Source organism: Protopterus annectens, chromosome 2.part2, assembly GCF_019279795.1.
Source record: "Protopterus annectens isolate FY-2018-M chromosome 2.part2, PAN1.0, whole genome shotgun sequence".
Classification (NCBI taxonomy): Eukaryota; Metazoa; Chordata; order Ceratodontiformes; family Protopteridae; genus Protopterus; species Protopterus annectens.
Genome location: NC_056730.1, coordinates 517,773,273 through 517,789,669, shown reverse-complemented (window position 1 = coordinate 517,789,669; position 16,397 = coordinate 517,773,273). Strand labels below are relative to the sequence as shown.

The 16,397-nt window shown below is 43.9% G+C and overlaps 1 protein-coding gene across 1 annotated transcript in view; it reads left to right on the top strand.

Moving 5' to 3' along the window:
• Positions 1 to 16,397, top strand: part of DOK1 (docking protein 1) — a 1,066,004-nt gene that overhangs the window by 457,222 nt on the left and 592,385 nt on the right. The window contains exon 2 of the mRNA XM_044063984.1: positions 8,467 to 8,766. Coding sequence (XP_043919919.1) covers positions 8,467 to 8,766 — 300 coding nt within the window. The remainder of the gene's footprint in view (positions 1 to 8,466; positions 8,767 to 16,397) is intronic.

Here is a 16,397-nt window from a genome sequence, read left to right as displayed (position 1 = left end):
CCCGGTCTTTTTTGGCACTAAAAAGAATCTTGAGTAAGTCCCTAATCCGATCTGGTCTGCGGGGACCGGTTGGATGGCTCCTTTTTGCAGCAGTTTTGAAATTTCTATGGCTGCGGTATCCCGTTGACTGGGATGGAGTAACCTCCGGCGATAATTCGAAGCACCCATCGGTCCTGAGTGATGGCTTCCCAGGCCTTTAGGTGCTTCGAAAAACGACCCCCGACTGGCTCCGGAGCAGCACAGTCGGGCAATCCCTCAGGGACTATGAAAGGTTGAAGAGCCACGAAAGGACTCGCGGTCTCCAGTATTGCGGGTGCCTCTGCCGCCTCTGGGACGGTGTCTTCCTGATGAATTTCCCCCTCCTCTGCCTCTGGAGGGGGAACCTTCCTGCTGAGAGGGGTAAGACTTCTGCGATTTCCGGAACCACATCTTCCCTCCTCTTTTAGCCTTGGGATAAGGCCGAAAGGGGTGGAAAATCGTGCCCCTATGGCAGTCAGAGTCTTACCCTCCTGTTCACAGCGGGTAAGTGTGTCTTTCACCTTGGGCCCAAACAGGGAGGACCCATCAAAGGCGTCGGCAATGAAGACTTGAAGGCCTCCTTGAAATGACACAGGCGGAGCCAGGCTTGTCTCCGTGAGAGCAATGCCTGTACCGCTGCTCTACTCACCCCTTCGGCCGCATCTGAGATGAGCCTCATGGACGAGTTCAAAATGGATGACATTGTAGCCAGCTGAGATCCAACCGTCTGGGCCAGCTCCTCAGGCAGGTTACCTAAGAGGGTATCGGACAACTCCTTAATCAGATCCCTCTGGAATCTCATGAAGTGCGTTAGGTAGTTCAGAGACCTTAAGGTAAAGGCCGCTGAACTAAGGGTGCGCTTGCCGTACCGATCCATGCTCCTAGACTCCTTATTAGGAGGATGGACGGACGTAGAAGTCTCTGCTACATCCTGCTGCATAGCAGATGCCACCACCATAGCATCCACAGCCACACCTTTCGTGAGGAACTCTCTATCGGGGGGTGCTGAAAGAAATTTGTTTGGACGAGCGGGCACCGGTTCCACAGAGTCCGGGTGTTCCCACGCCCTTCGACAGATCAAATCCAAGAGCTCGTCGAAGGGTGGAGACACCCAGGAGGCGGAGGGCTGAGCCCCGAAGGCCTTCAGGAACACCGACTCATCAGCAGAGGGAGGTTTGGACTGCCAGCCGCCTCGTTGTTTTAGGGCTTCTAGGATGTCTGCAAATGAGACATCATCCGAGGACGACTTGGGGGACCCCTCTGCATCATCGAGATCGGTGTCAGATGTCAAAGACTCATCAGGGGAGTCAACGTGCTTCCTCTTGCACGTTTTCTTCCTGGGAGTTTCTTCCGAAGAGGCTTCAGAAGGACCTCCAGGAGGGGGAGAAACCCCAGCGGGGGTAACCTGAGGCCCAGGGGCTCCGCTGTCTGCTGACAGGGGAACTGCCAATGACCCAGTCTCCAAATGTAGGGAAGGAGCTGGGGAAACTGTGGAGGTAGCCAATGAAGATTTGGCTAGAGCACTCCTCATAGCCCTGAAGGCGGGACCACCAGAATCCTGGGAAGGTCCCCCCTCCATGGCCACGACAGTGGATGGTACTCCCGCCGCCGACACACCAAGAGGGAGACTTGGGACCGAAGGTATCAATCCCAAAGCCTCCCCCCCAGGGCCGAAGGAAGAAGTCCGTGCACTGAACTCCGACCCAGGAGCCGGAGTCGGAGCAAGGGTCGGACCTGACCCTAACACCTCCACTGGTTCCACCAACACCTGCTCCAATGGTGCCGAAGCTGTTGGAGGAGGAAGTACTGTAAGGGAGTGGACCATCGGCCCCGAAGCCAAATGGGCTGGAGCCGAAACCATCTTTTGGAACACCGGAGACTGGAAAAGTCGAAGGTGTACCCTGTCGATGTCCGAATCAGACATCCTGGAAGATCTCGAGGATACCGATCGGGCCCGAACCGATTTCTCCATCGGCTCCGAAGGGCTCGGGGACTGGCTCCGAAAGGACTCCACAATTATCGGCTCCGAGGAAACCTTCAAGGAAAATTCCCTCGGCGCCAATAAGGACTTCGGCTCCGAGGGGGAAGTGTCTGAGCCGATGACCCTTATCGGCTCCAATATCAGTGGAGCCGATGAGGGTGACCCGCTTCTCGATGCTCCAGGCCTCGGCTCCGAAACCAGAGGGGTCAAGGTAGGAGGCATCGAGGCAGACCGTTCCGACCTCGGCTCCGAAGTCCGTGGAGCCGATGGAGAAGTCTGCTTACCTTTTTTAGCCGTCGGTTCCGACTGACTGGTTGGAGCCGGCGCTTTCCTCTTCTTAGAAGGAGACGGAGAGGAAGATAAAGCCTCCTCGAAAGAAGGCTTGATTAATCCTTTAAGGATTAATTTGTTTTTCCTCTCCTGGAGGACTTGGGAGGAAAACGCATGGCATACACTGCAGGATTCCTGGAGATGTTTGGCGCCAAGACAATAGACGCACAAGGAGTGGTCGTCCGTTATGGACATTTTAAACCCACACCTCGTGCACTTTTTAAACCCGGAGGGTTTGTGTTCCTTAGACATTGCAGAAAAAACAGAAAACAATAGTAAACTTTCAACAGTTTTAGGACACAAGTACAATAAGAATGTCCGTAGTCAAAAATTATAAACTGAAACAAAAACACTTTTTGTTTGTTTTTTTTTTTTTTTACACAGCAAGGGAAAGGGAAGAAACAAAGAGGGTCAAGACCCTCTAACTCAAACGGGTACTTGACCCACACACAACCACTGAAGTAGCTAGTACAGGGGAAGGCCCCTCTAACTGAAACGGAACCTTCTCTGACAGGAAAAGTAAATCAAAAATCAATCAAACAACAAGAGACACACTCGTACACAAAAAATAGCCGTTAAAACAGCTTTTGGTTTGAAAAGAGAGAACTACTGACAGGAAAATATACTATTAATATAGTACTTAGCCCAGTCAATGTTGAGACCACGTCCAAGCTCTGTAAGCGGCAAACGAGATCTGGGGGATTAGTGGTGGTGCATCCTGGGATAAAGATAGCTCAGCCAATAAGAGGCCTCGCTCTATAGCATAAGCGTGCCGAGTCGGAGCCGAGGGATCGGCTCCGAACCCATCAGTCAGAATGTAGGCGAGATAGGATCACATAACATCTGACTTTCTCTGCACCGTGTACCGTAACTACGTCTGCACCACTGGTCTCTGTGCCAGCCACCTCAGTACCGACCACTCTAACTTCCCCAGCTCCACCTGTGACACTTACAGAAATTTTGAAACCAACATCACCCTTGGTGCTGAAACCTAATATAATCAATGTACTCAGGACAAGACATTCCCCTTCAATTGATCCCTTTGTGGGATACTTAGACAAACTGAAATCCACCTCAGGCTTCTGTACCCATTCCTCCAGGGGTATGACTAAAGTCGACATCATGAGGTTGGTGGATCAGCTCCTAGTGGCTAGAGGTCTTTCTATCTCCCAGGCTCGACTCCCTTCTGGAGATGGGACTTTCTCTCCCAGGACTCCACTAATCTTTCCTCGTCTAACCTCCTCTGAGGGCTTAGAGCTTACGACTCTGGTTCCTCCAGTTCCAGCTACTCTGGTGCCAACAGCCTTTTCCCCTTCAGTTTTAGGATCTGACTTGAGTTCATCGGTTCCATTGGAACCGATGGACTCCCGGGGCCATAGCTCTGCTGCTGGATCTGAGGGTCCTGGAACTCCACTTTTTTATTCAGGCTCATCCATGACTCTCAGAACTTCATCTGATGTGGGCTATTCCTCGGCTACTGCTTTGGGGGTAGGTTTCTCAGAGCGAGGTGGGACCACCGTTCCAAGGTTATCCTTCTCTGTTCAGGGCTCCCATGCCTCTTCAGGGGGACCTGCCTTCAAAGTTATAGAGAGGGCATTGGCCTCTGCAGGTTCGCAGGTGGCCCCTCCCATATCTAAGTATTATCCTGGGACTCCCTCTAGCCCAGAGCTGCCACCAACCTCCATGCTTTGGCAGTGAGCACCTAAGCTCCGAATACACCTACACAAGGCCCCTCTTCTTCTGGGTTCTCCTCAGTGATTCCTGCTGAGGAGATGCCCCAGGAAAAGACGTGTAATAGGAAATACTTAGATTCTGCTGAAGAATTTGTCATAGAAGACACGGACTTCAGTGATGGGGAAGGTTCCCCTTCGTCACCCCCAGAAGATGTCTCCTTTGGAGACATTCTAAAAATACTGAAACAGAGGGGTAACTGGAAGCCTGAAGACCCTACCTCATAGAGTCTGTGTACCTGCAAGCCTTTGGTGATCACCCATCTACTTCTTGGGTGACTCCTCCTGATGACAGTCTTGTTAAATTGATTGCTTAGCAGTCTTGGAAGGCCTCTGATTCCATAGAGCCAATCCCCAGGAGACCAGACAGAATTCTTTCAGCTCCAGAGGACCACCAGCATTGGGCTAAGGGGTTAACTGTAGATGCTGTGGTAGTTGTGGCGGTGACCAAAAAGGAACTGGCGGAAGAGAGTTCCACTGTTCATCCCCCTAATCGAGAGTCTAGAGCGTAGGACAGATTTGGAAAGTGAGGGTATGCATCATCGACCTTTGCTTTATGGTCTTTGAATTTTATTGTACACTTTACTAAGCTCCAGAGGGATTTGATAAAGGAGTTATCAGATACTTTTACAGGAACTGTGTCTGAGGAGGTCCAAGATAAAGTGGCCTCCCAGCTGGCTATGCTGGAGTCCATTTCCAACTCATCCATGAGGCTCATCGTTCATGCAGCCGAAGGGACGACTAGGGCAGTGGGTTCTGGTGTTGCCATGAGGCGACTCACCTGGATGTGCTTGTGTGAGTTTGTGGAGCCATTTAAATCATCTTTCGTCAATGCTCCTTTTGACTGCTCTTCCTTGTTTGGCCCCAAAGTCAGAGAAGCATTAGCCAGATGCGGAAAAAATGGAAAGATCCTGTCTGCAGTGGGCATACATTTTTTTCTGCTCCTCAATGGTCATGTTCTAGGAACCAGAGGAGCAGAAGGATGTGGTTCAAAAAATCCCAAGGGCCTTTTCAGGGCACCCATGGTGGTGGCTCCTTTTGGGACTGGGGGGGGGGGGGGGCTCCAATGAAAGATGTCAGTCATGTGGCAGAGGTGGCCTGCAAAATCAGGGTTCCAGAGATTCTTTCTCTGGGAAACCCTTTCGGTGCTTCTTAAAGAGGGCCCAGTTGCTTACCTCTGGATGCAGTTGGGGGAAGATTCTGTTTGCACTCGAGAGGCTGGCAGCAAATAACAGATACTTGGATGGAAAGGATCATTGCCATAGGTTACCACTTCCCCGTTACTCTCATCCAATTAGAGGGATCAGGCAGCTCTGGAACTTCAAAGGCTGCTAGAAAAAAAGAGTTATCGAGGAAGTCCCACCAGACCAAATAGGATCTGGAGTTTACTCAAGGTTCTTTTTGGTCCCAAAAAAGATAGTAGACTTATGACCAATTTTGGATCTTAGCATTCTAAACAAGTTTGTTCAGCAAACAAAATTCCAGATGGTCACAGTACAGTCTATCCTACCCTTCTTAGAGGAAGATGATTGGAAGCACTCTATAGATCTTCAGGATGTGTATTACCACATAGGAATGGACAAACACTCCAGAAGGTTCCTCTGCTTTCGGCTAGGGGCCAGTCATTTTCAGTTCCAAGTGCTGTTCTTTGGCCTCACCACAGCCCTCAGGATGTTCACCAAGTGTTTGGTAGCAGTGACAGCTTGTTTCCCTATCTAGATGACTGGCTCATCATCACTCCCACCAGGTATCTACTGCTTCAAGCAGCAGATTTCATTCTTCTCCTGTTTGCTCATCTGTACATTACAGTGAACCACTCAAAATCTCAGCTAAGTTCGTCTCAAGATCTAGAGTTCATAGAAGCTCATCTAAACACCGCCAGTTGTGCAGCTTCCCTTCCTCTTCAAAGGCTACAGAAGATAAGATCACAAGTACAAGCCATTTTTTCGAACAACAAGGTACCTGCATTCTTAGTCCTTCAAGCCTTAGAGTCCATGGCAGCAGCCATTACCTTAGTTCCACTAGCAAGATTTCACATGCGACTACTACAGTGGCTTTTGGCATCACAGTGGTCCATCCTGAATCATCCAATGACTCATCCCATTTTAATCACCAGTTGTTTCAAGAAGGACTTATCCTAGTGGATGGAATCTGATGAAATCTTCTTAGACCATACCTTCGATCTTCCTCAATCCAAGGCCATGTAGACCACGGACGCCTCCTGCATGGGGTGGGTGCGGCATTATCAGGGAAGAACAGTCCAAGGCACTTGTTCCCCGATGGAGGCCAATCTGCATATCAATGTTCTAGAACTGAGGGCAGTGCTGTTAGTATTTCAAGCCTTCCAAGCTGTCCTCTCTCCAGGCCTGATTGCAGTTCATTGCAGTTCAGTCAGACAAACATGTCAGTAGTTTGGTACATCAACAAACAGGGTTTAACCAAGTTTTACCCCCTGTGTCAAGAAGCCCTCAGAGTGTGGCACTGGGCGATATCCTCCAACCACTTTCTGAAAGCAATGCACATCTTGGGAAGCTTGAATGTGATAGCGGACAAACTGAGCAGATGCATTCTCCTGCCTCACCATTGGTCTCTCAACCCCAGGGTGGTGAAGGAGATTTTCCATCTCTGGGGCCAGCTTTTCTGTGACCTCTTTGCATCACCCCTAAGCAGCAAGTGCAGTGGCTACTTTGCCCTAATCCCTCATCAGGGGACATCCCCGAGATATGCTGTCCTTTACAATTGGCTCTCGGGACTTCTTTATGCCTTTCCCCCTTCCTGCTAATTCCTCTCTTCTTAAAGAAAGCCGGCAGGATGAGTAGCAAGGTGATCCTCATTGTGCCCTTTTGGCCCCAACAAATCTGGTTCCCTTTTCTGTGGCCTCATCTAATCCACTGTCCATGGATTCTGGACCCAGTTCCAGATCTTCTGCCTCATCCAAAGGGGACTGGTGCACCCCAGTCTTCAGAACCTCAAGCTTGCAGCTTGGATCCTTCAATTCCATTAGTCACCAGGCAGAAAGATTTATCGTCCCCAGTCCAGAAAATGTTATTGACTTCCCATAGACCTTCCACCAGGAAACTTTACAACAGCAAGTGGAAAAGATTTTCTATTTTGGTGCACAGTAACGGTCTTAACCCCTTCTCCGCACCAGTGGAAAAGGTACTGGAGATTTTAGCTATGCTTTTCAAGTATGGAGGCTCAGCTTCTACTATTAAGGTCCAACTAGCTGCATTTCAATTTCCACAATAGCTTTGAAGACCATTCGCTAATTTCCCATAGACTATGTAAAGTGTTCTTGAAAGGAACCTTGCGATTGCAACCACCATATAAAGACTCTCTAGTTCCTTGGGATCTGACTGTGGTTCTGCAGTCTTTGGTACTTCCCCCTTTGAACCGACAGCTACCTGTCACTTAAAGTTTCTTTCAAAATGCGCAGCAGCAACCTGGTCTACTCTGCATTCTTTTATCACTCATTACAAATTGGATGTGGTTTCCAGGGGAAGAGCATCCTTTGATCCTATTGTTCTCAGGAATATCCTTCCATAAGGTCACCCAAGATCTAAAGAAACTGGTAACTCTGTCTCAAAGTCAAGGATAAATGAAGGCTGACAACATCAGATTAAGAAGTTATGTACTTACCATAACATTCCATTTGTGTTGTCAATCTTCATTTATCCTTGGCATCCCACCCTCTTTGGAGGAACGGACCCTTGTCTTGGTAATTTTTCAGGTTTGACCTTGGACATAGCCTCTTCAATTCTATAAACATATTCTTCTGTCTTCCTGTGTAGCTGCAAACTCGATCTGAGGTAATCTGGAGAGGGGTGCTGTGGGTAGAGTCTTAGCTCAAGAGTTTTTCCTGGCACTCTAATGGCTGAGCCAGTTCCGAGGATCAGAACTGTGTCTTAAAGGTCAAGGCTAAATGAAGACTGATAACACAGATGGAACGTTATGATAAGTACATAATTTCTTATTAATATAGCTACACAAATTCTCCTTGTTTTGCATTTAAGACATAATCTTGCAAACAAAATTAAAGAAAAAATAATGTCTGTGTCTGGGTAGTCATGCCTAAGCCATTTATCTGTCCACTTCAATTCTCCATACAGTGTAATACATCAGCTGATGTCATATCAATGCCTGTTCCCAGTAATCTTCAAGTTTACACCCGACTTGCAAATTGAAAGATCACCTTGTTAAAGTTGTCCCCCCAGCCTGATGACTTGTATTCATATTAGTTTATTATTTAATTGTTTAATTGAAACACCTTTACAGTTTGTAGTGGACTTTAAACTTTGTAAACTGCTGCCAACTTAACAGCTGGCATTTTTTTTGTGTATGTGTGACTATGTAGGTGAATATTTGACACTGTCTGATGCTTTATTTTCTCTCTCCCCCCGCCCCAAGAAATGGAAGAAAAATTGGTTTGTGCTTTACCCAGCAAGTCAGTATGGAATAGCTCGCTTGGAATTCTTTGATAGCAAAGATGGTAGTTCCAGTGTAGAGAAGGCAAACACCAAGAAATTGGACAAGAAGATCATTCGTTTGGCAGACTGCATCAGCATTGTTCCAGCTGTGACAGAATCATGTCCCAAAGAAAACATGACTGCTTTCACCATTGAGACAAGTGAAAAGATATACTGCCTTGCAGCTGAACAACAGACCAGTATAGAATGGGTAAACAAGCTCTGTGAAACAGCGTTCTCGGTAAGAACTTTTCCTGTTGTGCAGGATTACTATCTGTAGTAAGGCCTGAGCAGCAGCTGTATATTCATTGAGTATGATCTGTGCAGTAAAGCTGTTATTGTAGACTATACTTCTGTGTTGTGTGATGAGTGTATAGAATTTAAAATAATGGAGATGTGAACAGCTTCCTTCACTTATTAAGAAATTGAAATTAAACAGAAGAAGTTTGTTGGCAAGGAAGATAGCAACATTTAATGTGTTTCTGATGGGTGTTAATGCTGTAAACATTTGGAATATTTTTTATTGGAAAATTTGCTACATTCCCACAAGATTAATGTGATTATTTATGAAACATGGTTAAAATCAATGACTGGAAACCAGCTCTGTAGGGGTATAAATGTTTTTACTGTAACAAATATTCTAACAAAAAAGTGGAGGTGTTATGATAGGGATTAAAGATCGAGACCTGTAGTTATCACATATTCAGTAATAACACAAATACTGCATATTGTTCAACAATTGCTGTATGCTCCAGAGTTGTCTTTTTTGTCAGAGTGTATAGACCACCAAAGTCAAGAACTGATGACCTAGAGGAATTTATTTTATTTTTTATTTTATTTTATTTTACATTTGTTGACCGGGAGAGTCCAACTGGATTACAAGTCCATTTTCAGTGGAGGCCTGGGGAGAAAAGGTTCAAGAGAACAATTTTTTACAAAACATAGTTTTAAGGACAGATTTTTCACATACAATTTCCATAGAAGAGACTTTGACATACACATTAACTAACAGATAGGATACATTTGTTCTGTACAATATAATATTACATTTTAGGAGATAGTCCTAAGTTTAGGATTTCTGTGATAGATTTACTATCAGAGTAAAAGCAGAGAGATGTAGAATAAGGCTCCGAGAGAGCAGATGATGCTCGCTATAATTGAGAAGGATAACAAATTGATTTGCTATATGTCTTCACCTAGTTTTAGTTGAGACGGATAACAAATTGATTTACAATTTGTCTTCTCCTGGTTTTAGTTGCTTATGGAAAGCACAACATTGCTGGGGTAGTTTTCCCTAACTCCTGGAGAGATGGGATGAGCAGTAGAATAACAGTCCTAAGTGGGTACAGTGCTATGATTGGTTGACTTAGCAGTTACTTAAGTTAGGTGCAGTGTTCTAATGAGACATTAGCCAGGGGGGATACAGGAGCACAGTTGATTATTCAAAAAGTGAGTTGTAACAAGTTTCTTGAACTGCGATGGGGATTTGTTATCGGTTATGTGGGCAGGAAGGGAGTTCCAGATTTTTAATATACAGTAGCTGTAGACAGACTTACCAGCTTCATTGTTAAATTTGGTTACTTTGAGGAGGTTTTATGTGCTAGATCTCAAGGGACTGGCAGTTGTATAGGGTTGCAAAATATTTTGTAGGGCTGGGGTGTTTTTAGAGTTATGTATTATTTTGTGGGCTGGTGATAGTTGATGGAGTTGAAGTTGTAGTGGTAGTTCTAGCCACTTGAGTTTTTTTAGGCATTCACAGTGATGTGTTCTGATGGGAGAGGTTGTACTGAATTTGGCTATCTTATTATAACAACTATCAAGTTTGTTTAGGTCGGATTTGCGGAGATTTGTAAGCACGGGGGTGGCATAAAGTAGGGTGGATAGTAGGTGAGTCCTCACTGTTGTAGTTTTGGAGTAGTCAGTGAGGAATTCTTATTGCGATACAGTAGGCCAAGTTTTTTATGTACTTTTTTATGCTTATAGAAATATGTAGGTCAAATCTAAGGTGATTATCTATTTCAACTCCTAAGAGTTTGGTATGATTTGTGGGGGTGATTGTGGTCTTCTTAAAGGAGGAGATGAGGAAAGAATCAGTGGGAGGTGTGGCTCTGTGGGAGCTAAAGAGTACTAGCTTTGTCTTACTTGGGTACAGAATGAACCTTTGGTTTGTAAGCCAAGTTTCTGCTTGGGAAAAGCATTCTTGTGTTAGGGAGTGAAGGATGTCAATTGATTTGGCTGCACATATTATGGTGGTATAATCTGCATATTGCACTGTTGAGGCTTTAGGAATACTTTTTCGGAGCTGTTTGGTGAAGAGGGTAAAAAGAAGTGGCCCTATGATGGAGCCTTGGGGTATTTCTAGGGAGACTGGTAGGGAGGGGGAGGGTTCGTTTTGCCACATAACAGCTTGTTTCCTTCCCTCTAGGTAGTTTTTGAACCAGGAGATGGCAGGGGTGGTAAGGTTTAGAGTTGCTAGTGAAAGGAGGAGTTTATTGTGGTTCACCATATCAAATGCTTTGGACAAGTCAAGGAAGGTGGCAGATAACAAGGAGTCCATTGTTTCTGTTAGTATTGACAATGTTGGTGAATTCTGCAGTGGTGGTGCTATGGAAGGGTCTAAAGCCATGTTGTGTTGCTATTAGATAATTTTATTTCATTAGTTGCTTGTGTATTACCCTCTCTAAAATTTTAGATAAAGCGGGTAGTATGGCTATAGGGTGGTAGTTATTGAGTTCCAAGGAGGTTCCCCCTTTATGTAAAGGGATCATATGTGATATTTTCCAAAGCTTGGGTACACTCAGAGATGGATCTGTTAGTTAGGATGGAGACAGGATATGATATGGCTTCTGTAGCCAGGTGGAGGTATTCAGTGGGTAATTTATCTGTGGCTAGAGACATTGGTTCAAGCTTGTGGAGTAGTTTTGCAATTAATTTGGTTGGTTCTGGGTGGAAGCCGAAGTTGGGGCAATTGTTAGTTGGTTTGGGGGTGGATTTGCAGGGGTGGGGATGTTGTCATAGGGTTGGTTGTTTGCAAGGGTCTGGATGGTCTCTGTAAAGTATTTATTAAATTGAGTGGGGATGTCTTCTTGGTTATCTATTTTTGGGGTTGGGGTAGTTGTTGTATCTGGTTGTAGAATAGAGTTAATTGCTGCCCAAAGTTTTTGTGGGTTGTTCCTGTGCTTATCCTGTAACTTTTGGTAGTAAGATGTTTTGTCTGTTTTGGTGAGTTTTTTGGCTTTGTTGCATATTTCAACATATATTTGTTTATTCAATTGGGATTTACTGTTGAGGTAGATGGTCCAGGCCTTGTTTCTTTTTTTTTGAGGAGGGATTTTGTGTCTGGGGTTAACCATTGGGCATATTTAGTTTTAATTCATGTTGTTCTGGAGGGGGTGTGATGGTTAAGGGTGTTTAAGAAGGTAGTCTTGAAATATAGTACAGCTTCATCAAGAGGTAGGTTTTTTAGGGTGGGGTCCAGTTGCGCATTTTAGGTCGTTTTTAAAGCTGGAGTGGTTAAAGTGTTTTTTGTTTCTAATTAGGAGCATAGATATTTGGGTCAGTTGTGGTGATTTTGATCTGAGTAAGAATGTGGCTTGATGGTCACTCAGCGTGTTTGGTAGACACCCTGCTAGGGATATCAGTGATGGGTGGGATACGAGTATACAGTCTAGAGTGGATTGGTGTTTGGCTCTCTTGTCTGTTCTTGTGGGGGAAGTGATGAGTTGAGTTAGGCCATGTAGGTTAATATTGGAAAGTGGGTTATGACTGGAACAGTTTTGCCAGTCAGTACTATGGTCTCCTAATACTATGCTTTCCTGGGGGGAGGGAGTTTGATATCCATTGTAGGAGTTTTTCTGTAATGGGAATATTGTTGCCTGGAGGGATGTAGCATCCTGTGATGTTGATGTGTTTACTATCATTAAGTTTTAGTTTTGTTAGAGTGAGTTCAACTTTATTGAGGTCTAGGGTTATTATGTCTACTTTCTCAAGGATGAGGTGAGATTTATACACTATAGCAACACCCCCACTATTTTTACCTATTCTGTCACTACCAACTATATTGTAAGCTGGTGGAGTGATTTCATTGTTGTGGTTGCCTAGTTTAAGCCAAGTCTCTGTTAGTATGACTATCTCAGGTTGATAAAAGGAGAGTAGTGCATGAAGGTCGTCGACTTTGTTTAGTATACTTCTGACATTTAAATTTAAAATGAGGAGCATGGATTTGTATCGGTGGAGTAGGGTATCATTCAGGTTGAGGGTTGGGGCTCCTAGATTTTGTGGGCCTGGGTTTTGGGGTATATCACCACAGCTAATGAGTTGGGTTCTGAGGTAAAAATAGAGTTTGAGTAGTTTGTTTGGGGTCTTAAAGTTCTTTATAGTTGTTTGGGACTGGTAGTGTGATGGCTGTAATCTATGTGCATAGTGGTGAATAAAGAAAGTTTGGTAGTAGTGTGGGACTAGTTGAGTAAATGGGTGTGTTGTAATAATGTTAGTGGAAGTAGTTTTTCTTGGTATGCGAATAAAATTAAGTTGTTTTTGGTGGTTGGTGATAGAAGTTAGCAGTGGGTGGGTGGATACACCTAGAAGCAATAGTAAGAGGTGTATCTATGTGGGTTAGGGTAGTTTGGACATAGTTTGGTTGGGTTTGATCATGAGTGAGAGATCTGCTTGGGATGGGATGGGTGTGGTGGATGATGAGAGGTGTTTGTGATTGTAAGGTAGTTAGATGGAAGACTGTGCTTTACAGGATGTGGAATAGTGGAAGAGAAGTTTAATGGGTACAGGGATGGGGCAGATTCAGTGATTGGTGGTTAGCATGAGGGGAGTGGCTAAGTGTAGTTGAAATGTAGCAGTAGTGGGGGTGGGTGGAAATAGGGGGCAGGGAGGGTATTGTAGTGAGCCCGAGCACAGCGGGACTAACCCTAACTCCAATTATATCCCTGGGCTTATTTGTTTCTTTTCTTTGTACACTAAATGTATCTTTTCACTTGTTTCTGTCTACACCAAATATATCTTTTTTGGCTGTATTGTACTAGTTTAAATTCACTCCAAATGTATCTTTTTGGTTGTATTTTACTGGTTTATTTTTACACCAGATTTATGAGCTATTTTAAGCTATAGATTGTCCCCTTGCAGAGATTAATTAAGAGCTGCATGGTATATTTTATGGGCTATGTGCAGGGGAGCTGGATGAAATTACTGAGTGCAGGGTAGATTTGTAGGTTAAAGAGGTAAGATCCTTTGGGAAATCTAGCTAGGTTACACAATATGGAGGGAGCCTAGAGGTGCCTTTAGACCCAGGGCAGCATGAAATAGTACATAGGTAGAGTGTTAAAGTACTAGTACATGTTATGGTATTAACCTTATTCAAATTGCAGGTTGGACTTCAAAGACTTGTAGCAGGTGAAGTTTTTCAGGGTAATGTCCTTTCAGTCAGGAGTGTCTTATAATGGGTAGTTTGAGGGGGACTACCTAGAAAGAAAACATTTATTATGAGAAAGACCTTATCAGCACTAATAACTAGCCACCAGTCAAGCAGGCAGAACACTGTCACTTAAGCTATGTAATATACGGCAATACAGGAGCTCCGTACAGCTATGAAGCACAGTATATGCTTTTTAGTTACATAAATGGACAACAAACAGTTAAAATGTATCACTAGCTTTATAGACTACTCTTGCAATCAGACTATGATGCAGGTAATAAATGTTAAGGTTTTCTACAATGCTGCATCCTTGTTTGATGTTAAACATTTAATCTAGATGCCGGACAACAGCTATCAAGTACGTTTTCCTTGTAAAAGCAGTCCTTAGGAGAATGGGTAGCTAGACAGGCTAAGAGCAGCCATATGGTAAGCAGCTCTGTTAACAGATTTTATCACAAGTAATGAGTTGCTATTCCAAGTTTAGGAGTCTTAGTATAGTTTTAAAAATGATCAGCTAATCAGGCTAAAAGCAGACATATAATATGCAGTTCTGTTATCCGTTCTCACTACTACAGCATAATTCTTAACAAATAGCCTTTGCTATGTTTGCATTATTAATACGTGCAATATGCACTTAAGTAAAACAGTAGTAGGTGAAACAATAGCATACATTACTCAATAAACAAACGGTTCCAGCCACAAAATGCAAGGAGAAAATTAACAATATTTATGACAAGGATAACATGCACTTAAGTAAAGCAGTGGTAGTATGTGAAACAATAGCATGCAGTACACAGAAAAACAAACACAGTTACAGCCACTATCACTATAACATAAGATGATAGTTTGGTAAATGTTTACACTGTCAAATATAGCAGTAAAGGTTCATAGGTAGGTACTAGGCTATCAGCCCTAGGGCCTATACAAGCCCAGCCAAAAAAGGTACCCTGGCTTTTGCCACCCAAGAAAATTATTTTCTTGTGCCACTGTTGAGCAGAGCCACAGAAGTGATCCCCCAGGGTGAATTTCCTATTTCCCATCCAATCATCAAGATTTTTCTTGAAGAGTGCTAATGAGGAGTTTTGTTTGATATAGATAGGTAGTTTATTCCATAGTATGGGAAATCTCAGGGACAGGAATCTATCCCGCTGGCATGTTCTGTTTATTGTGGTGACAAGGTTTAGGTCCCTAGATGTGTATAGCTCAGAGGGATTGGGATTTCTTTAAGTGGAGCATGTCCAACAGCTCTGGGTTTGACATAACTTTGTATGTTAGGCAGAGATCACCTCTGAGTAGGCGATATTCGATGGAGTAAAGCTGGAGTTTTTGAGATGGTCTGTGTAGGGCATCTGTTTGAGGCCAGTAATCCTCTTTGTGAGGTATTTCTACGGCCTTTCCAGTTGTTGTAGATGTCTTGTGAGGTACATACCAAAAGGGGTACTCTATAATGGGTCTAATGAGTGATGAGTAGAGGAGAACAATGACCTCTTTTTTCTGGATGAGAAACCTTTTGTGATGAGGTGTGCCACATAGAAGGATTTCCTGACTACTGTGGAGATGTGATTATCAAAGGAGAGACTACTGTCCACCCGTGTCCCAAGGTCTGTTATCACACTTTTGGTGTTAATAAATAATTAATAAATAATGAAAGAAACTGCACCTTCCAAGGGAGACTGTTCATCACAAACAGAAATAGTGAAGAAACAACACGTCCAGCCTCACCACAGAAATGGAAAAGCAAAAACGAGTCCAAATATATGATAAAACTTTAATGACAGACAAGCGCTTTCGCGTATGGAATATACGCTTCTTCAGATCATAAAAACAAATGAAACTGAGCAAGTTTATATATGATAGCAGCATTTCTCAGTTGAATCAAATTAAGTTAAATTGAATTAATCAAACAATCAAACAATATATAATCAATCATTGCCTAACTATTCAGTCACTAGTACTAGGGGGACTACCTTATTCAAATTGCCGGTTGGTCTTCAAAGACTTGTAACAGGTAAAGTTTTTCAGGGTAAAGTCCTTTCAGTCAGGAGTGTCATATACTGGGGTAGTTTGAGGGGGACTACTTTATTCAAATTGCAGGTTGGACTTCAAAGACTTGTAGCAGGTAAATTTTTTCAGGATAACGTCCTTCTTTCTTCATGAGACACAGAAAGGAAAAGTAACAGTGGTGGGGGGCTTACATTTTCTCGAAACATGCTGGAGTAATAATGATTCAACAACATTAGTAAGGAAGTTATTTACAGCACATGTTCAGGAACAACAATTGGTTCTGATTGTAAAAAAAAAAAAAGTCTACTAGGGAATGGAACATACTAGAAATTACTTGTGTTCCTAAGGAAATGACTGTTACTTCATGAGATGCTTTACCACCATTGATGTGCTGTGATCACAGGGTTAATTAAATTGCTGCTAGATAATTTTACCCAACTGAA